General features: G+C 44.7%; 1 protein-coding gene across 2 annotated transcripts in view; it reads right to left on the bottom strand.

The window, feature by feature from the left end:
• LOC147239798 (uncharacterized) overlaps positions 1-21,801 on the bottom strand; it is a 47,367-nt gene extending 25,566 nt beyond the window's left edge. For both annotated transcript variants that reach the window (XM_086196216.1, XM_086196217.1), the window contains exon 1: positions 19,948-21,801. In XM_086196216.1, the coding sequence (XP_086052342.1) occupies positions 19,948-21,769 (1,822 nt within the window). In that variant the 5' untranslated portion in view covers positions 21,770-21,801. The remainder of the gene's footprint in view (positions 1-19,947) is intronic.
• Between the last annotated feature and the right edge of the window lie 329 nt (positions 21,802-22,130).

Consider the following 22,130-nt stretch of genomic DNA (forward strand, 5'->3'; position numbering starts at 1 on the left):
GTGAAATAAAACACATCTGTCTCATGATCTTTTGTTGACAACTGCTTTTCTGCAATAATCCAATATCCAATGTAGAAATCCCACTGGGTTTTGGTCAAGCTAACATGGCAATGCTAACTTCCAAGTCGACCTACAAATGCGCGTCAACCCTGGACTAATGGGTAAATATAAAAAAACGACGACACCCGTATTAAAGCTGGAACCTAAGCCAACCTATTACCAAGTGAACAGCGCCGTTGCAAAGTTGCAATGAAATTATGGCCAGAATTAAGGAGTGACTCATCCAATAAGACACTAAAAATTATATTCTTGACCCAGTATTTTTTTTTAATTATGGCATTTTGTGACAAACTGACCATTTTTGTTATTGCTAGTAAGCCAACTTTTAGGCTCAACTCTGACATTGTCGTCAAGTTAGCCGGCCAACATTTAGCTTACTGCAGATGGATGCTTTTCGTCGATAGAATCAGGGTCTTGATCCTAAAAGCTTCCATGGTAAAAGCTGCACCCACCGATTGGAAACATCACTTCTGCACTTAAGGATTATGGGTGGTGTCGTGCTTTTCTGTAATATTGTGATTAAAAACATGATTTTGTTACAATAAGGTTCATACATGAACTTGAACCATCAAACTCCTAGCTCCTAGTGAGTCGACCTTGGATGATGACGACATTTTCAAATCCGCAATGGAGGACATTAATAGGATTTTTTGCTTTCGGAAACTTATTGTTCAGCTGATAGTATGACGGTAGTTGATATTCTATCCAGATGGATTGATTCGTCTACGTTAAGTCAATGGTAACATGAACATAACTTTAAACCTTTGAGCTACAGAAGAATCGAAGTATTAGCATTTCTAAAGGCATCATCTCAACCTCCTGAAAGCTTTGACAGATTTATCAGGTGGCTTTCAAGATTATTATGTGGGCTTGAATAATGATGTCACAAAAAAATGTACACCTTGGCTAAATATTATGTTGCTACAACTTTAAAAACAACATTTTTCTCAATTAGAATGCAAAACAAAAATGGGATCTGGGTCAGTGGAAATTATTTTGGAAATCTAGGTCTCCAGTGAAAAGGCTTATAAGCACTTGGAGTGGATTACTAGCATTTATGACATCATACTATTTTTGCTCAATCTCTCCCAGTTATCAGGATTTTTAATTCTATTCATTCCTGTAGACAAATACTTGTGGAACCCGAACTGAGCCTATGCTGGAGGCTGTGGTTTCTGAGCCAGCAACACTTAGTCAGAGTCTGGCAGCGGCGACACAGCAGAGCGACGCACCAGGAGATGAGGCCAGAGTTTCCATTATGTGGGGAAGAGAGCTGGGAGTCTCTTCCTACCACTGGCCTCTACCACTGCTGCTGCCTTCATGCAAGGAAAAGGCACCAGAAGAGGGGAAACATATTTATGTAGTGGTCAAAAAAAAAAAAAAAAAAAGGAAGACAAGAAAAAGACAGGAGATGTCCACTTCAGACCAGACAAGCCCTCCATCATACCATCTTCATCTGCTGCCACCAGTTACCTAGCAACCTATAGCTGCTGATTGCAGGTGGCTATTTCTTGACAATAAGGTTGGTGGGGCGGGGGAGTGGGGGGAGGTTGCTGCTGTTGCTGACCGCCAACTGTTGCAAGCATTTACTGCACCACCCAGAGAGTGGAGCTGTGCTGAAACATGACCTGCGCATCGCCTCTCTGGTGTACACAAGCAAGCAGGGCGGTCAAACAAGAGGAGGCAGTGTGCAGGTGGCGGAGCATGCCGATGCAGACGGAGATGTGCGGAGGGCATCTGGTTTCATAAAAGAGCTGAATACATGAACAGATATTGTATATTTCAACAACGCTGAGCGGTCGCTGGTAGTAGATGATATCAGCAGTAGCTAAATAAAGATAACTCTTAAGACGCCCAAAGGCCAAACTACAACTTGGCTGTTGTCTGGTTCCCCTGCTCTCTGTCATGGGTCGTCTCTACTTAGAATTAATTGAGAAAGAACATCGATTTAACATTTGCGAGGACTTTGTTTGGAAAACAAGCAAAAAGTTGTCAGCTTCATGAATATCACATCCATCATCTCAGCTTATGGACAAAAAAAAAGGGAAGCTTTCAACTGTGACTCGGTAGTAGCCTCATCGAGTGTCATCTGCACACAACAGGAATGCATTGGCATCAAACACACAGACACACACACAAACACACACCCCATTGGCCAGCCGCCAGGAGCATGAGAAACTTGGCATAATGCACAGATGTGCAGGTGGGTCAAACAACATTTTGTTTTTCTTGCTGGAGTTTCCTCTCTTTCCATGTGGCACTCTGCCAGTTCAAGTTTACTGAGGCTGAATTACTCATTTACTACTTTCCTCCCTCTTGCACACACAAACACACACACACACACACACACACACACACACACAACCTGCCATAAACACGTATAAACCCTTCGTCTGCCTGTGACAGCACGAGGTCACTGCGTGAGTTCCAGCGAGTGAAGAGAGGGCGTTAGGGGGGGTGGGTATAAGCACCCTTTGTTGGCAGCCTCCTCCCTGCCCTTCCCTCCCTTCACTTGCCCCAAAAGTAGCACACAAAGGCCACTTGTGCTGCTTTGCCAATGCCCCACCCGTCACCACCCGGCTGAACGCCACACCAATCCATCCCCTGCCAAGAAAATGAACGCACGCCTGTTTTAAATGGTACCCTCTGTGTGTGCATAGGCGGGCCGGGCCCACACTCCGACACAGAACAAAAGCGGGTGTCAACAGCATCCATGGCACAATCATGCTGGACCTCCCCTCCCCTCCCTCATGCTTTTCCCGCTTTTTTTTTTTAATTCTTCAGTGTTGCCCCGAGTTACAGAGAGCGCTCAGAGCTTGAGATTGCAGAGGAAGCAAAAACATGAAGCAGCAGCAGTAGTGGCGGCGGCGGCGGTGGCGGCGGCAGCAGCAGCGCAGGACGGGCAGAAGTGACAACACTGTTGGACTACCTCACTGACCACACATGCATACACACACACGGACACACACTCCCGGTCTCCCCTCCTCTTATCCACACCCCCCCACTCTCCGCTCCATCCTCCCTCCATCCCACCTCCCACATGCCAGACTTTATTAGACATCCAGAAAAGAAAACAGGAAACATGCTGCTTGCCTGGAAAATGTTGCCTCCACATTCTTCGGCTTATAAACTACACATCGCAGGAGGGAAAAAATAGGGAGCGAGTGGAGAGGGGGAAAAGGCTAAAAAATACACGCAAAAAAGGGAAGTGGAAGACCTTCCACAATAATCCAAGGAAGGTACCCCCCCCCACACACACACCCCTCTTCTTCTTCTCCTCCTCCTCCTTCAAACCCCCCCTCCCCCCTCCCCGGAGTTGCTCCTCTTGGTCTGGCCCTTTTGGCGAGGGGAAGGGGTTTTTGTGGAGCGAGCTCTCACCAAACCCCCAGCTGCATCATCTTCGGTCCATGCCTTTGAGGGCTGGGAGAAAAGCACCATACACCCGCAGCGTCCTTATTTGCACACACACACACACGCGCGCACACACACACACACACACACACACACGCACACACACAAGCACGCACGCACACAGAGCGATGTGCAGGCTGGTGATCGGATGGTATCGGTTTGAAGAAGACGAAAGGGGTGGGGGGAGGTGGTGGTGGGGTCGAGAGAGACGCTTTTGTCCTTTTTTTTAAATCTCTCAGGAAAAAAAAAAGAGGCTGCGGTCTGGGAGCGCAATGGCTGGAAACTCTGCTGCTTCCTCCGCTGTCAGCTGCGCAACATCTAGTCGCTGCGCGTCTCAATATCTCTCTGTGTATCTCTCTCTTTAGCTCTTTTCTGTTGCCTTTGTCTTAGCCGATAAAATACCAGAAGGCGTTCAGAAAAAAAAGATCTCAGAGAGGAAGGAGAAGAAGGAGAAGAAAAAAAAAATCAAAAGTGCCAGCTCGAACATGCGGAAAAGAGCTCTCTGGGCTCACACAATTTACTGTGTTCACTTCATAGGATCTGCACACATAACACACTCCAGCACAATCCCTCCTCCCTTTTTCCCTCCTCTTCCTTTTTCTTCTCCCCTTTTTTATGTTTTATTTCTGATCTGGACTCCACTGTGTTTTAAGAACGCCTGCCCCCTCCCCCCCTCATACACATACACACACACACACACACACACACACACACACACACACACACACACACACACGTTTTCTCACCTCCCTCTCCCTTCTGATTATTTGGTTTCCTCCCCTGCTTTTCCACTTTCATCTAGACACCCCCTATCCTCCTCCTCCTCACACACACACACACACACACACACACACACACACACACACAAAACCTAAACCCAAACTGGCATTTTACAGGTTACTGAGAAGAGATTCGAAAATACACACTCCCTCACTCTGCGCGCGCACACACACACACACACACACACACATTCTTAAAACCAAAGGAACAATGCAACATTCAAAGCACTCCAGCAATAACATAACAGCTGTAGAGTTGGCCATTTTTATTTTTTATTTTCGCACCACCAGGGAAGTCATCATAGCCGAGTGTGTTAAGTTCACAGTTTGGTCCCCAGAGGGAAGAGGAGGGAGGGGAGCGAGCTGACAGATCGCTCTCCTGAATGACTGCGAGGACGAGCGGCTGAAAAACACCCTGTTTAGAATAATAATGTAAGCAGAGCTTCCATGAAACTCAGCAGCGTGGCCACACACACACACACACACACACACACACACACACACACACACACACACACGCATGCAGGCGCGTGCACACACAGACCTCACTGGCCAAAAAAAGCCCTACAAAAACAAAGACCAAGCATGCTCACACGCTTAAATCGATTAAAGTGGAAAGGTGGAGCAGTTTGGACTCAGATGGTAGGTGGAGGTGTCCATCCCAGCCTGCAGACACGCATTCATGTGGGGTTTTTTTAAGGATTAGGTGAGCAGCCGTAAAAGAGAGAAAAAAAAGAGCTGCCGACTATAGCAATGACACATCTGAAATACAACCCCCCCACCCCACACACACACACACACACACACACACACACACACACACACACACACACACACAAACGTCCTCCTAGACAGACGAGAGTGGGGGGGATACAGCTGCCCCTCTGATCTCCCTTCAATAACAGAGGATGTGAGGAGACGGACGCTGACTGACAGCAGTATGCTAATATAGCGGATCACAGCTACAGACTGCAGGTTGCGGATGTATGGACAAGAAGAAGATGGGTGGTGTGTGTGTGTGTGTGAGAGAGAGAGAGAGAGAGAGAGAGAGAGGCAGAGAGGCAGAGAGAAATTTGTGAAAGACAGATTAGAAGGTCAATAAGATTATAACAAGAACACAGCAGTTCGTTTCCTCCAGGATCTCTAAGTATCATAGTTAACGTGGCCCAAAATGGGTGAACCAAAGTCCATCCATCCATTTTCTATATCACCTATCCATAAGAGTCGCAGGGGTCTGGAGCCTATCCCAGCTGACACTGGGCGAGAGGCGGGGTTCAACCTGGACGGGTTGCCAGTCCATCACAGGGCCATCAGGAGCAATTAGGGGTTCAGTATCTTAATCAAAGATACTTGGACATGGTCACCGGGGGAAGTGAGGATCGAACCAGCGACCCTTCGTTTGCTCGACGGCCACTCTACCTCTGAGCCACGCCGCCCCTCCAAAAAAATGTGATGAATTAAAAGAATATAATGAATGAGTGAGTTAAAGCTCTGATAATGAATCTCTCCCCTTCCCTGGATTTAGCTGTCATAAAGTGCTGCCCAGTAATATCGGCACATTATCGGTTTCAGCAGATATCACTCATTCACAGTGTGAAGCTTGATTTTAGACGGATAAGATCAACATCAACAAAAAAAAAGGCGACTTCAAGGTGTAACATATTGTTCAGTTTCAAAATCTTTATAAGATCTTCTCTGAAGAAAATAAATTTTTTTAAACACTTTCACCGTCAGCACGACGTAGCAGGAGTGAAGTCAGCAGTTTCTGCTTTGAAACGGTGGTAATTTCATCAATATCTCGACTAAAACAATAATCAAATGACTAAAATTTGACAAAATCAGCTGCCCCAAAACAAAACCAACAACAAAAAAAGGAAAAAACAAGCAAACAAACCCTGGAGAGACACACTGATTCAGACTCACCACAAAACCGAGACCAGTTTCTCCTGACTGAAACTAGACGGTCAACAGTTTTCATTGACTAAGCCTGAACGTTCAGTTAGTCCACTCAAATTGGACTAAATAAAAACAGGCTGAGTGTGAACAAAAGTGAGGAAAACTAACACTGACATCTGGCACACGCAGGAGTACGCCGAAACAAATAAAACTGACCGAATTTACACTTTTTCGCTTTGGTGGCGTAGGGGTTTGAACAAACTGCTTCATACTAACCAATTAGCACACACTGGAGCTTCATCTGAGGCAGTTTCAGGCACGAACGATTTTATTTTCTGTTAAAAAAAAATAAATAAAACAACCTTGTAAATATGTACATCTGATGAACAGTTTGAGCGTTAAATCAATACAGGGATGGATCCTTAAAAGAGTCAGCCAGATTAGTTGTGATAAATAACCTGGAGGCAAGAGGAAGAGAAAAAAAAATCCCTCTCGCTGAATTTAAGAAAAGGCGTTGGCAGGGACTGAACCTTGAATTTCTCAGCTCAAAACTGAAGTATTCTTGCAGTTTTTCTTTTTTTTTTTTTTTTGCAGGAAGTACGCAGTTCTTGAGATACACGACTCAGTGGGAGAAAACAAGAGTTTCATTTCTGCATCCAGCAGTTTGACTTACATGTCATTACATGTTGGAAGGGCACAAGTAAACACTAATGAGAACAGATTGGCACAGCAGGTACACCCCCCTCCCCCACCTCCACTGCCACACACACACACACACACACACACACAATCACACACTTCCTCTTTCAGATAGTGAACAAACACACTCGGTTCTAATCCAGTAGTGAAGCCTACATCTGTTACCATAAAACCTCACCTGTTTTTCTTGCCCGTTCATGCTGCTGACGCACAAAAAACAGCGTATGTTCGTATATTTATGCATCCAAAAATCTGTCAACTCATCTCGAGGAATTTATCTAAAAAGTCGGTTTGTATCCCCTTAGGATGTGTTTCCTTTTTCTAAGAAAACTTTGTTGTTGTTGTTGTTTTTTTCTACTTCAAAATTCTGAGTTGCATGAGGAAACATCTCCCTCCTGCTGCCTGGCTGCTTAAAGCCCTGACCTTTAGCACAGTGAGACATCAAGAGCAGCGAGTCACGCTCTCCAAGACCCCTGCAAACGGTCCCAGCCTTTCTTACACTCTGTGTGGATTTACAGTTCACACAGAGAGAAAGGGAGAGACAGAGAGAGCGAGAGAGAGAGAGAGAAAGCCCTCTCCTTCAACCTACCTAATTATACAGTAAGCGCCATTTTCCTGTAAGCACTGAAACTTGGCAACTGAGAAAGAAGGCGCTGGATGTAGAAGCTTGTTAAATCCCCCTAAAGCACTTAAAGGGATTTTAAGAAAAGTGAGTGGTCGAGTGAGGCAAAGGCAACCTGCCGCCTGGAGACGAGCCCTCAGTTGACCACGTTACCACCAGAAGATCAGGGTCCTGTTTCACACGCCGGGGTTGTACACAAGAGCTTTAATAGAGCTCGCTTCTTTTACTTACATTTCATTGGGATTTTACTCATTGTTTCCAACAGATTTTTTTCTTTTCTTACAACAATATGCATCACCGTATAAGTGAACGTCCATGTCAGATGTTAATTCCAGGGTTCTTGAAGCCAAACGTCCCGGTTCAGATTTGGGATAACAACTTTAACCGCAGCCGTTATTGGTGTTTATTCACCTCTCGAGAAAAAAGCTGTCGATGACGTTTTTAATATGACAGTTTACGCACGTTTTAAGTATTTTTTTCTTAAGTGAGAATGTAGAAACCTTCAACTGTGGTTCCAAAGTGGAGGGTTGTAGTCAGAGAACATTTGCATTCTTTTTTTTTTTTTTTTAATTTGTTTATTTCACTTAATCGTTGAGAGGGAGAGCCTTGAGTGTTTAAATCTTCCATCACAGGCAGCTGTATTTCATAGATAAATTCCAGTCGACTACGGTCCATCTTTATCCATCATTATTTTATCCATCCTGTAATTGTTCACAGACTCTTAACAGTTTTCATTTATTTTTATTTCTACATCAGAAACATGTTTGATGGCAACAGATAACAGTAAGTAACAGTTTCTATCCAAATGTGTATCATATTTTTGACAATTTCTCAGGAAATCTGCAAAAACATTAAGGCGCCTTTCCATCCACTGCAATGACAGCGTGTGTCTCCTCCCCCTCGCAGGCGTTTGATTCCCTCTTTCAGTCCTTCCATCCCTCTTGAGAGTTGTTTATTTTATCAGGTGAATTAAATTGCACATTAAAGGTATTTCAATCTCTCATTAAGCGCATTAACTCTTGAATTGGAAACAAGGCCAGGGTTAGTGAGGGGTAGCCATATTTACTGGAAAAGAAGCCAAAATTACATGTCAAAACCCATAGAAAAACACTGAAGGGGGGGGGGGAATTATTACAAAGTCTTATTTTGACTTCAACTGACAGGTTTTAAGAATCCTTGACTTGACAAAATGACAATTTCTGTACCCACTCCATACCTGGTGCATGCACAGGTGTGAATACAAAATATAACCTAAATCAAACATGTTTATCTGCTGGTAAAGTTAAATTGAAAGCACAAAGCTGCAGGTGCAAAAAAAATAAAATTAAAAAAGAAGAAAGAAAGGTTTCCTCTTAGCATACAGACATACTCGTATACGCAGATTGCAGGCGGATCCACAATCGGTCTTTTGTTTTTCCTCGATATATTTGGGATTCTTAGTGGGACAAGAGAGCCACAGTTGAAGTTGTTTTTGGTGATGCAAGTTCATTTCCCTCGTGGTGAATATTTATTTTGGAAGCCCAGGTTTATCCAATGAGAGGCACCTGCCATGGCAGCAGCAGCCAGGGTAAATAACACCCACCCCACCTATGAGCACACACACAAGAGCCCCCCCCCAGCAGCAGTCCAGATAACAACCCTGAGTCAACACCGCCTCTATGCTTTTGTTTTCTTTGCCTCCCCCTTCTCTCATCCCCTCCCTCCAACCAATTCCTGTGAGGACCAGGGAGGAGAGTATGAAGGGATGAGGGACGGAGCGATAGTGAAATAAAAAGAAGAGGGCTAGATTACAGCATGGGAATGCAAAAGATTTCGTGTGTGTGTGTGTGTGTGTGTGTGTGTGTTGGGGGAGGCCCCCCCCCCCCCAACCATGGCCTCTGGATCAGCTGTAGCAACATCGAGGAGAAGAAAAGTGAACATTCTCGCTCTGACTTTTTTTTTTTTTTTTACTTTGGGAGGCATAAAAAAGAAATATAACAAACACAAAACCTGTAACTCGCTGAAGCTGCTGCAGCCATAAAATAAAATGATCTTTTGCAACGCTTTTATGCCTCCTCCAATCCCCTCTTCACACGCTACCTCTTTCCTGCAACAGACTCGCTAAAGTTGCTGAAATATGAACAAAAACAGCCACACCACTGCCCCCATGCCGCACCTCTGGAAAAAACAAAAAATTGTCTTGAGGATGGAGGAGGCGAAGAGAGTCAGCTGCAGGTGGCCTCCAGATGTGGTGGCTCTGGGGACGGGTCAATCTGGCACTTTTAAAAGGGGGGGGGGGTGTTGGGGGGAGAGCGACTCGTAGCTCCCTCCTTTCTCTTTCCATCGCTCCTCCTCCTCCTCTCTCAGTGACAAGAGCCATCTGGCCTGGTAGAAAGAGTGGAGATGCCACAAAATTCCACCCTCCCAAATGTGTCCCTGGCTTGCACAAGCAAATAAAATGCATAACACTAACACACACACACACACACACACACACACACACACACACACACACACACACAGTGAGCCTGTCACATGGTTATTAACCCATCGAAGCTGCAGCCCAGCTGTGCTGCAATACGATAAATACACTGGGGTCACTGGGTCTTGTCAACCAGGAGTCAGCCATCAGATACTTTAAGGTGTCCACTTACACCCTTTTAAAACCCACTTTGCTAAAGAGTTACAGCCAATTTCATCACTCCCCCCCCCCACACACACACACCTTCTAAAATCCAAATCCACGTACTCCTCCACCCTTGTTCCAGATGATATTTCACACCTTCTATACTCCAAAAACCCACTGTAACTGGAGTTTGCATTTACGACACCTGACACTTCCGAGCTACCCCCCCCCCCCTTAATGCATTTCACTCTACCTGCATGCAAATTAAACACCCCACCAAGATGTCTCAAATCATGAGTGGAAAAATTGTAGGGCCTCAAAACCTATTTCCTGGAAGGCAAATAATTTGACTTGTTTCATTCATAGGAAAATAAAACAGCGCTCCATTTGTCAGTCATTATAAGTCTGTTAAGAATAGTTTTGGATAATTTCAGTCAGTTAAACCTCCGGCTGCCTCCTGAGGGCACATTTGGTCTTTGTGCAGCTTGGGAATACTCTTAAAAGGATTCCTGGGTAATAGTCTATGCTGTGGTAGAAATTGTGAATGGATGGAAATGGACGGTAATGGCTAAAAGGGTACAGGCTCGTAGTAACATAATGGCCAAAGAGTATGACCCAGAGTCAGTGCTGCTCTGTTAGATATTATTGAAAGTATAAAAGACTCCATCACCTATTAGTATGTTCAAGACACAGAACCAGGGGGGGGGGCGACAGCGTTGGGTCACCATTTTTTATTCATCATCTTAGCTTCTGGTATCCCCTTTTAAGGCATTGTCCTTCAGGAAATTCATATTGCTTGTTAGGCATATAGGGATGCCAGGAAATAGTGGACAGAAATATAATAATATGGCTAAAATGTCCTTTAGATAGAAAAAACTGAGCTCAGCAGCTTTGAAAGTCCAGCTCCATTTCCAGAGCGGCTGCATCGTATTTCCCCGTGAAACAGAATAGTTAGGCGAGAAATAAAGTTGGGAGGAGTTTGATTGGAAGTCCAATAAGTGGATGCATGCAGTGGGTCTGATAATCTAATGTTAGGTGAGGCCCTGATGGTATAAGGGATGGATGTATTTGTTAAAGAAAGAGTGACCAGCTCAACTTGTTCTCCAATAAGCAGTTTTCTGGAAAACGCCTTGTGCATAACCTACATTTGCCCCAGATCCAACTCAAGTGAAGACGTTTGGAACAGTGGGCCCATAGGAACCTTATTTTCTGGGGGGAAAAACAAAACAGGTTTCAAGGTGGAAGACAGCTAAAAACACAGCAACGTACCATTTTTCCTCCCTTGCTAAGTGAGGGCCTACTAAAACTGGGCGATCTGTACTGTAAACTATAACTCGCTGAACTACGGCACCCAGCCACCGAACGCTTCCATGGGCTTCAACACAGTACAGCTGCATATGCATGAGTTTGGACCGTGGGCAGTCGCTGGATGTCTTTTGGTTGTACACGTTACGAGAAGGCAAAATTGTCCAAACATATAACACGTAACGTTGCTGTGAGATAAGGACATGAAAATATTTGATGTCCTGCTCGTCCTCCAGCTGCCGCTCACTCTTTTGATCCCCGTTTGGTAAACCAAGCAGCGAACCAACAATTTGGGGTGCAGACTGCTGACCTCGGGTTACAGTGGATACACAACAGAGACCAGGGAGCAGATTCTCACTCCCGTCCCTTTCCTGCGATGAAACATATTCCTGACTTGCGAAATTCCAACCAATCAAGGATGATTTGATGATGTAAGCACGCTCAGGCTGCCGTAGAGTGAATGGCGAGGGGGGGGCAATCATGCTTCTGTACAGAACAAGCCAAGACAACCTGGCCGAGGGAGGAATGCATGGATCTTAACTCGTAGACAAACAGTATAGACCTGCCACAGAGATTGATTGACTGGGGAATGTCACGATATCATTGGGTGAAATTGGTTGCTTATGGGAGCACGCAACATAATTTGCTTAATGGAAAGAAACTGCTTTTGATTTGAAAATGAAAACACACGTCCATTGACCTGAACTAAAATGGTTAAAAAAAAAAAAGACGTTTTCCATTTCAGCTAAACTTTAAGATATTTTCCCTTTTATCCCTTTTTATAAGCCAATTTTATATGTTTTCACACGGGACACGCTCTGAGAGTCCCTGCGGTGTTTGTTGGCTGCTGAGCTGACTGAATGGCAACCAGTAGCATTGATTTGCTGCACGGGCAGCAGATCAAACCACAGGACAAAAGACAAGGCAGTAGGACAATAGAGGAACACAGTGGGCCACATGGGTGGGGGAAAAACATGACAACTGGTCGATCGGGACGACCACAAGCAACCACAGGAGCACTAGTTCCAGGAAAACTCACAACACATGACAAGAAAGGTTAGTAAATCATCCGCTACGCAACGTGGTAGCCCACTGTGCGGTGGTCAGAGAAACAAGCTCATCTCGGAGAAAAAGATGACAGCTCCACTGTTTTTCTTTTCATCTCCTTTTTCATCTTTTTCTCCCTATGTAACCGGCCCACCCTGCCTCTCCTCCTTCCTGGCCACGGACCATGGCGAAGAGTAAATATGTGCACAAGGTAAAGCAATCAGTTAATCTTTGAAATACCACAGCAATGACATATGCCACTCTTTACTCTCTTCAGTGGCGTAAAACAGAGAGAAAAGGTTGGCCACTACTTCAGAGGAGATATTCAATATCCATGAGCTTTTTCATTTCACACTGATGAATAATTCAGGGTGACCTGCCCACCACTGGGTGAGAAAGAAAGAGGGGGAGGGAGACAAAATAAAAAGAAGAAGAAGAAGAAGAAGGAGGAGTGGGGAGGTGTGCAGAGGTAGTTGTCTGTTTTAGTGGATGCAGCTGTTGCCATTCGACAAGCACAAAACCAATCTCCTCCCCAGCTGCCGGGGAGAGGGAGAGAGAGAGAGAGGGAGAGAGAGAGAGAGAGAGAGAGAGAGAGAGCGAGCGAGGCCTAATACATGGCAGAGATGACAACAGATAATTGGGGGAGATTATATCAAAGTGCTGCTGCAATGAACACACATTTTTGAAATCCTGTAAACAAAACAACCACAGAACAGGGGAAATAGAAGAACAAATATGACAACACAAAGAGTATTGAGTGCACACACGCGCGCAGACACACACACACACACACACGCATGCTCATCAAAACGAACACGTCTTGCCATTAATCAGTGGAGTTGCATGTTAAGGCTATTTAATTTGTACTTGTATACAAGAGCTGGGGAAGAATCGATGAATTGGTGTATGTACGTTGGCCTCCGCAGCAGTAGGTGGCGGCATGCCTCCTTACACCTGGTTGTAATCAGCTGACCTTTTGATTCACGTACAAATTAGCAAACAGCGTCCTTGTGGGACTTTTGACTTAAGTTAGAAGACTATTAAAGAAAACTGGACTTTGCTCTGCTGCGTGTTATGTCTTAACTCTGCAGGAAATGTTTTGGCCAGCTTGGGGCCAACTGAAGCGATCACGTGTGAGTGAATCGACGCCCACCTAATCGTCTACGTATGTTAGTTCGACTTCCCAGCGATCGAGTTTGCGCGGTCAGTGAGTTTAACGTGTTCACCCAGGTGGAAATTTAGGATAATATTTACCGATGCGGTACCATCACGGTATTTTGCCCACGATAATGGTATCACAATATGATTCATCTCAATACATCACGATATATCTGTGAAACTCAGGGAAATAAATTCTCCGTAAAGAGCCGAATGATGTTTTTATTAACTTCGTTGTGTCACAGAATTTGACAACTGGGATATATGTAATATATTCTTAGCTCATTGTCTCCTCTGCGATATTCATGATAAACAACTTGTGAGGATTTTAAGTCAAGGTGGCTGTAAGAGAATCTGGTTATGAGCACTGTTTTAACGAAACATATTGATATTTGGCAGCAGTGTATCGATCTTGTAATGCTAGAGTTGCAGTGGTCCAACATAATTCATAAACTATTTCCCAACATCATGGAAACATACTGAGTGATCAGCAGTGACCTTTTAGCCTGCGATGGAGTGTGACGGCAGGTAAATAAGCTGGCTTCTCATCAATACTTAGAGTGGTTCCTTCTTTCAGATGGAATTGCAGTTTAGTTTTGTTTCACTTCAATTACAGTTTTAATACAATCTCAAAAAGCTTCTTTGAACATGTACACATCTGAATCAGTACGATGTCAGTGTTTAACCGCGTGCCTCCTGTGACGGGGGAAAAAAAAAAAAAATTCCATGTAACACTTCCATAGATCGAGTCTTGTGAAATTAATCATCATTAGACAGCAGCAACAGAGGAGTAACAGTCCAGACTTTAGGCTCACTTCTGGACCGGGAAGCCTACTGGTGACCCTGCGCAGGGGTCAGCTGCCGCTAACACACACTCAAACACTCAAACTGTCACAAGCAGGGGGAGACCAGCTGTTCCTCATTCGCTCGAAGGCTCCGCTCCCTCCATGGGTTGGCTGGCTCTTGCAGAAGCCATTAATCCCTCTGTGAACGCAACCGATGGTTTGGAGAGATCAACCATGAGAAAAAAAACAGGACGGGGTGAAGAGTGGCGGGTGAGGAGGAGGGAGGGGTGGGGGTGCTCACTAACACTTTTTTCCTTTCAATTGTTGTTTTTTTTTTTTTATCAGGGAAACAAAAACGCCGCAGTGGAAAAAATACATATATCTTTTTTTCCATGGACATATTTCCCCAGGGACATAAACAATACAAGGGCTGAGTGGAGATGGAGCAGCAGATAGTTCATGTAACATTCACCAGGTTCTCCGGAAACTGGAGACACATGACAGACAGGCGGCGAACAGATAAGACTCTGAGAATCTCGAGGTGAAGCGTTATCATTCAAAAGCACGCGCTTCGCACAGGGTTTAGATGTTTTTCATTGTTTTAAAGGAGCTGTGGATTTGTTCACAGGGACGTCAAAGTGATGATAAACTTTAATTTAACAGGTTTAGGTTTTAACAGATTTAAGTCTGATTTTAGCAGGATTACAGTACGCAAGAACTAAAGGGCTGATTTTCACCAAACTTGGTGGAGGGGTGTAGCATGACCCACAGATAGCGTGCTAATAATAATAAAAAAAAATTTTAAAAAGAAGGTAAAACCTCTCCCGTGTACCAAATAAAATGTCGCAACCTAACTTTTGCTTTTTGCTCATTGGCACAAACAAAAACAAGTGAGAAAATGTTGAATTCACATAAAATTTAATTACATCCACCAAGAAGGTCATGTGATCACTGGAGTAGGGTTTAACAGGTGTGACTCGGTCAAGGACAAATGTCGGTAAGGTGATGGAACACAGAAATAATCAATTTGATTTTGGAATCAATTTGAAACGGGATGTGATGATGTCATACCACCTCGGCAGAGGCTGATAAAGCGATGCATCTCACTAAACCTACAGACAAGAAATCCGCCAAGTGTTGTACCAGCCAAACAGTGTTTGCCAGCTAGAGACTAGAGTGATGGAAAAGCACTTGGAAAGTTTTTGTCAACTTATCTTAGTAATTCAGGTTCTACAATTATTTTTTACAGAATTAACACAGGAGCACAGCTGGATCCAGTGTGATTCAGTTCCCTGTAATAACCCTTCATCTACGCTATGTGAGCCAAAAGCTTGTCTGTTTCCACTCATTCATATTAGCGGGGATTAGTGAAGATGACACACTGACACATGATGCCTGTATAGTAGCCTCGGCACACACGCACACACACACACACACACACACACACACACACACACACACACACACACACACACACATATACGCATTTCCAGGCTAGCTAACCACCACACAGATGGCCGGCAGGATTTCCCCTTCTCTAATTCTCAACCTATTCCTAGACAGGTAATATAAGCTCCTGGACCTCTGTGCTAAGAACCCCTGAACCACCGTCAAGGAAAGGATCAATATACAGGAAGTCAGGAAGTATTATAACAGCCATCCACTGTTTGTTGGAAAAGAAAAAAACAAAGGTTTAAGTGTTTTCAATGTTTATAATGATCATAAATATAATGAGGTCAGGTGAACTGTCAGTTTCGTTGACAGAAAACATTTAGCAAGTTGTTCAGGTGCAGCGAACATCTTGAATTATTTGTGGGGTTTTTTTTTTGCTTTTGTTGTTTGTTTTTTTCCTTTTGCCCTCATACTCATGTTCCACACATGATCTGTATCTGGGGGGTCAGGTGACTGATTTGAGGTGGGGTAATGGACTCTCTTGGATGAGGTAATTGTAATAAGAGTGAGCAATTTCAACCAACAGGGGGCGGAATATTATCGGAGATGGGAGGGGGGGGGGGGGGGGGCTGACACTTTGCACCCAATATTGAAGGTCTACTCCTCATGTCCTGCTGTCAGTTCTGTCACATCCAGCTGTTCTCAGATGAAGACAAACACTTCCTGCTACTGAGAAAGAGAGAGACATCTGGAGTTTTGGAGTATAGTGACGGGTAGCAAAGAGAGAGAGACACACACACACACACACCATATGTTACAAGACATTAATACTCAAGATAGAATAAGCACTGATTTAAACCATGTTGTCTTTGTACGATCAAAATGAACAGGCAGGAAGTGGCCGCATCTCATCTGTAACACACAGACAGTCTAAGGCCACTCAGAGAAAAGCTGAATGTTTACTTTCTGATCAGCAAGTGGCGTTTAAAAAAAAAAGAAAAATAATCAGGACTGTACTGCACACTGAAATCAATGTCAGACACCTGAAAAAAGAAGAAGAAGAAGGTGAAGAAGAAGAAGAAGAAGAAGAAGAAGTAGAAGAAGAAGAAGAAGAAGAAGAAGAAGAAAAAGCAATTTATCCAAGGACAGCTGAGAGCACATTAGGCATGCATCCTGGTGGATGTCCTTCCAAATACAGGCTGGGAAATTAAAATCCCATTCAAGGCCCCCCCACTCCCCCACCCCACGGGAGCTGTGCACTGGAGGGGTTACATAACTGTCAGCCGCGGTTCCCAGTCAAAAAAGAAAAAAAAGGGGGGGGGGGGATCTGTGCCATGTTTTGACTAACCTCCTAGGAATCCATGAATACAACCTGGGCACAGTGTCACCAACAGAACAGACTTACTCAAGTGAACACGTCAACTGACACATCCCATATGGCTACAGCCTGCTGTTGCCAAGTTCTGCCCCTAAAACACACCACCCCACCATCCCCGCTCAACCTTTCTAATTCTCCCACAGGAGAAAAGCACAGCTGAAGATGTTCTGTGGATTATCTCCAACAAGGAAACCACGTGCCGCCATTTACGGACGACGTGCAAATGTTAGTTAATCTACTGAGCACGCACACAACGTATAGGCTAACAAGCCAATTACATCTCTAGCTAGCAAGGTGGCTATCCTGCTTCACGTGAGTTTACCCACCTGTGCTGCTCTGCGGGATGCCACTGATGGACAACTCCATGGTTAATGCAAGTGCTGCAAGGAACTCTCCCTGCTTTGGATGGGAGGGGAACTGGTGCAACTAAGCTTGACTCAACTGTTTAATGCCACTATTAACACTACTTACAGCTTCAGCCAACCAAAACAGCGCCCAGCGGAGAGGACTAGACAAGCAGAGCCCTCCCACCTGCACCTTTACGTTAATGGTTTCAGGACTTTCACATCGTTGCTTTTTTGATTAAAGAATAAATTCAACAATATGGAAATGTAGAAGCCTTGATGACTACGTTCAAAAAGACACTTGGATGTGTAAGATGATAAAAAAAAAGTAGACTGGTTTGTAACAGAAGCGCTGACAATTTATTCAGCTTGTGCAAAAGGAATAATGTGTCAGCTTTTCATCAATGTACATGTTTGAACATAAAGCACTATGCATGCGAAGGGAGAGAGGCTCTTCAGTGGTGTATAAGAGCCGTCGTACAAAAAAGGAGAAGAAATCTCTTGAGATGTACACAGCTCAGGAACAGAGAGAGAGAGAGAGAGAGAGAGAAAGAGAGGGAGAGAGGGCGAGAAATGTTTTCATTAAGTGCCCGACATCTTATTATTTTTCTGTCAAAAAAAAAAAAACAGCAACTGCACAATGTAAATGTGCAATATTGCATGCAGGGCTCCACTTTTCCTCTTTCCTTAAATGTGAAGATTATCTATCTCTGATTACCAGCGAAACCCTGGGTTGCCAGGCAACACACAATTAAGTAGAATGCTTTCCGATCGTGAGCAAGGGCTGCCCATTATCAGATGAAGTTACTGAAGCAACAAATGTCAGCTACATGCAAATGAGTTTGTAGTGCTAAAAGTTTATGGGGGGGGGGGGGGATATGGCTGCCACGTTGAATTGGAAAACAGTGTATATTTGCTAACTAGTGTAACAAACCCACAGATCGTTTGGAGAGGCAGCAGGGTACGTTAGTGCTGAGCAAGGTTTACGGATTTAAGTCTTCCCTTTAAGCTCATCAGCTCTCATCAGTAGAGCAGAGAAATATATTACTGAGTGAAAAAAAGGACAACTTGACAAGAAGACGATGCTTCACTGCTGCCTCACTGAAAGCATTAACGTTGTACCGCATAACACGAACAAGATCCACTAAAGTATTCACATAATTGTGTATTCTGAGGCCGCTGAAGATCTAGCGCACACAAATTTGCAAGAAAATGTGGTTAAAAAGTAGAAGTAAAAAGAAATGTAATCTTTTGAAGCTTCAAATAACGAACACAACATCTTTCGAGGCAATGTGATTTTGTGTATTTTTGTGTATTAATTTTGAGAAGTATTTTAGTTTTTTTTTTCTCAGTCTTATTAACTTTTTCAAAACTGTCTTTTAAGATCTTTCTTTCACAAACTACAAAGTTTGGTCGATTACGGAATATACGAAAAATAGCACAGAGCAAAAAAAAAAACAAAAAAACCTCTTGTGTGTGTTTTACATGGACAGCATTTCCCAGTCATTTCATGTATTGCTGTCTGAAATTGGGTGAGTGTAAACAACTTTTAGCTGCACAAAATGCAGCTACACACACAGACAACATGGTGTCTAAAAAAAACAACAACAGATACCTATAATAGTCGATGAATCCCATTAGTGTAATTGGATTTGAGGCAGTTAAGCGCATGATTAGGAGAGAGTACAGTGTAAAATAGAATGACAGCATTTACCTACCTACCTGCCTTATTTACCTACTAGAGATGAGCTGAATGTTTTTGTGTTTTGAACTCAGTCACGTATAAAAATGCTAGGGAACAGCTGCAAAAAACTGATATCATATTTCAAGCAGGTTACTCACTCACATTAAATTTTCTCTACAATCGGTGAACCATCAAGTAGAAGAGTGGTGAAGCTACAAAACTATTTTCTGTCATCCGCCCAAACAACTAACCGGAAGAAAAAAGCCCCCCAAAATTAAATGTTGCTCAAAAGAAATGTTTTAACTCAATGATGAGACAGGACCCCCTCCAGCAAATGACACAACCCTGTTGCAATACATGTATTAATAGTTGCATAATTTAAAAAAAAAAAAAAAAAAAAAAGACTTCTGGGAGCAAAGCTGCTTAACTTGTCAGATGCATCATACATGCTACTCCCCCATTCAACAAGACTGTTTTTAGCCAAAGTATGCCAAACATAAATCTTAAAATTTCCCCTGAAAAGTCACTGCGGACATAAATCTATGAATCTTGCAAAATAAATCAGAAAAACACATTTTTTTCAACCAGTGCCTAAAGATAAAACAAGGAATAAATCTAAAGCTGAAGACAGCTATTCCACAAACTGACAGTGCTCATTAGAAACATCTAAATAACTCACAGAGAGAGAGAGAGAGAGAGAGAGAGAGAGAGAGAGAGAGAGAGAGAGAGAGAGAGAGAGAGAGATGGAAGAAATTAGTGAGAAAAGGGAAGTTTAACATTACTTGTATCAGGCGTGGTAGCCATGGTTGAGACTATGACAGGTGGACCAGTGCGGCGTCCTACCATCTTGGTGCTGTTAAAGTTCTGCACTTGGAGAGTAGAGGAAGAAGAAACAGGGACAATGGTACTCTCTGGAGCAGCATTGATCCCTTTCCGGAGAAGTTGTGGGCTATGAAGGGGGCTTGGCGCTGCTACTGGCGATGCTGGGGGAAGGTTGGGGGCTCTTTTCATCAGCTCCATGGGAGAGTAGGATCCAGAGAAGGTTTTAGGTGCTGCTCCAGGGGTGCCTGGGGCTGGTGGAGGCTGTTGGCCAAGAGCAGACATGGCAAGGCCGGTGTGAGCATTGTACATAGAGAAAGGTCTTCCCTGAATCCCAGCATTACTGTATCCTCCAGGGCTCACTGGGAAAGCTGCAGTTGCTGGGGAGCGCACTCCTGGGTAGTTGGTGGTGGTTTCCAGGAGGTGTTGAGATGGTGCACTGCTAGGTCTTCTACCAAGAAACTCTCCCATCCTGGGGGACACAGTTTGAATGGTGGTTGGGGGTTGCTGCATCAGGCTGGGGTCCATGCTTAAACCTTGGGGCTGCATGTAGAAGTCATTACGATGGCTGAAACTGTTGGATCGGGTACGTGTTCCAGCCCCACCTGTCTTACAACCAAGAACAACACGGGACAGAACACGGGCCTGGGCCAAGTTTGGGGCCACAGAGCGAATATCATGGTCCTCCATCATCCCCAGCATGGCGGAAGAATCAAAGCCATGCTGCAGCAGGAGAGTAATGGTGCTCTCAGCCAAGCCTTCAGCTCGCAAGAATGCCAAGAAGGTAGGGTCCACCATCTTCTTGGGGTCTGCAGCACTTGGATGGTGAGGAGGCAGATTGGAGGCCATTCCAGCTGTGGCAGCCATGATGGCTGAGCTGGGATCATAGTTGGGGTCATAAGGCAATCGCTGGGAGGCTACAGCTCCATAAGCCCGAGGTAGAGCTCCGTCCATTCCCTGAGAGGCTGAGTCCACCCCTAAAATGGTGGCAGTTGGCTGGTGGTGGTCCAGAGACAAGCTGCTAATGTTGTTATATGTTTGGCGAGCAGAAAGAGGTTGATTGGTAGCGTAAATGGCAAGAGGGGGCTGAACCCCGTAGACTGCAGGAGAAGAAGAGCTGCCACCAACACGCTGGACGTCTGGGATCATCTTAGATCCCAGAGTTTCCCGATACAACCGGCTCAGCTCATGAACGGGAGGGGGAGGGGGTGGTGGAGGCGGTGGAGGAGGAGGTGGAGGGGGAGGAGGCACAGGGATAGGTGTAGAAACACAGGCCAGCGCAGAAGGTGTGGCCCTTGCTTGTCCTTGATCCCACGTAGGCCTCACCCCCCCAGCACTGGGCCCATAATGCAAGGCTGATCTGGTGAGCAGGTGCTGGTTATCCCTATAAAACCCAGACTCTTCAAGTGGCTGAGCAGTTATGGTAGTGTCAGCCTGGTAGTAATCCTGAGGTGGTGCAGAACCTTGGCCTGCCATGACTTGCCTGAGGTAGAGGCTGCTATTCAGATCAGGCAGAGAGTTCTTCTTCAGTACTTGCCCGTGCTGCTGGATCTGTTTGTGCATAGATGACTGGAAGACTGGATCCTGTTTCTCACCAAGATCGGGGTGATGGTGGTCCCACACTTCACTCTCTCCCCCACCGAGAGCCAAAGAATTCCTACGTCCCGCAATGGTGCCACAGTAGTGACAGCGACTTGGAGCCCTGTTGGTCAGGCCTTCAGTCCATTCAGGACCCTGCTGGCCCAGAGAGCCACCAAAATGCGACTGCTCACTTGAGTTAGGCATCAGTGAAGACAAAGACGACAGCTATAAAAGCAGAAAATAGACCCAGGTGTTGCATTTCAATTCTCCTGTTACACTCACCTCCTATCAAAAAGGGAGGAGTGGAAAGGGGAGTAGAAACCATGCACCCATTTACCTGGTTGGCAGCTGTACGGCCCCCCTCCCCTCATCCACAAGTCTGAGCTATCATGTAGCTCCCAGCTGGCTGCCACTTAAATTATTCAGCCCTTGAAACTTTAGAAATCCATGAAATAGAGGCACAAAACACACACATGGAAAGAGTATATACACATACATGAGTGCAAAAACGCACCTTGAGGGCGAGGCTCTACTCCACTCACGCAGGGTTAAAACTTGTGCTGGG

The sequence above is a fragment of the Aulostomus chinensis genome, chromosome 23 (genome assembly GCF_037954235.1).
Source record: "Aulostomus chinensis isolate RoL2024-O1b breed Wild chromosome 23, RoL_Achi_v1.0, whole genome shotgun sequence".
In the NCBI taxonomy this organism is placed as follows: Eukaryota; Metazoa; Chordata; class Actinopteri; order Syngnathiformes; family Aulostomidae; genus Aulostomus; species Aulostomus chinensis.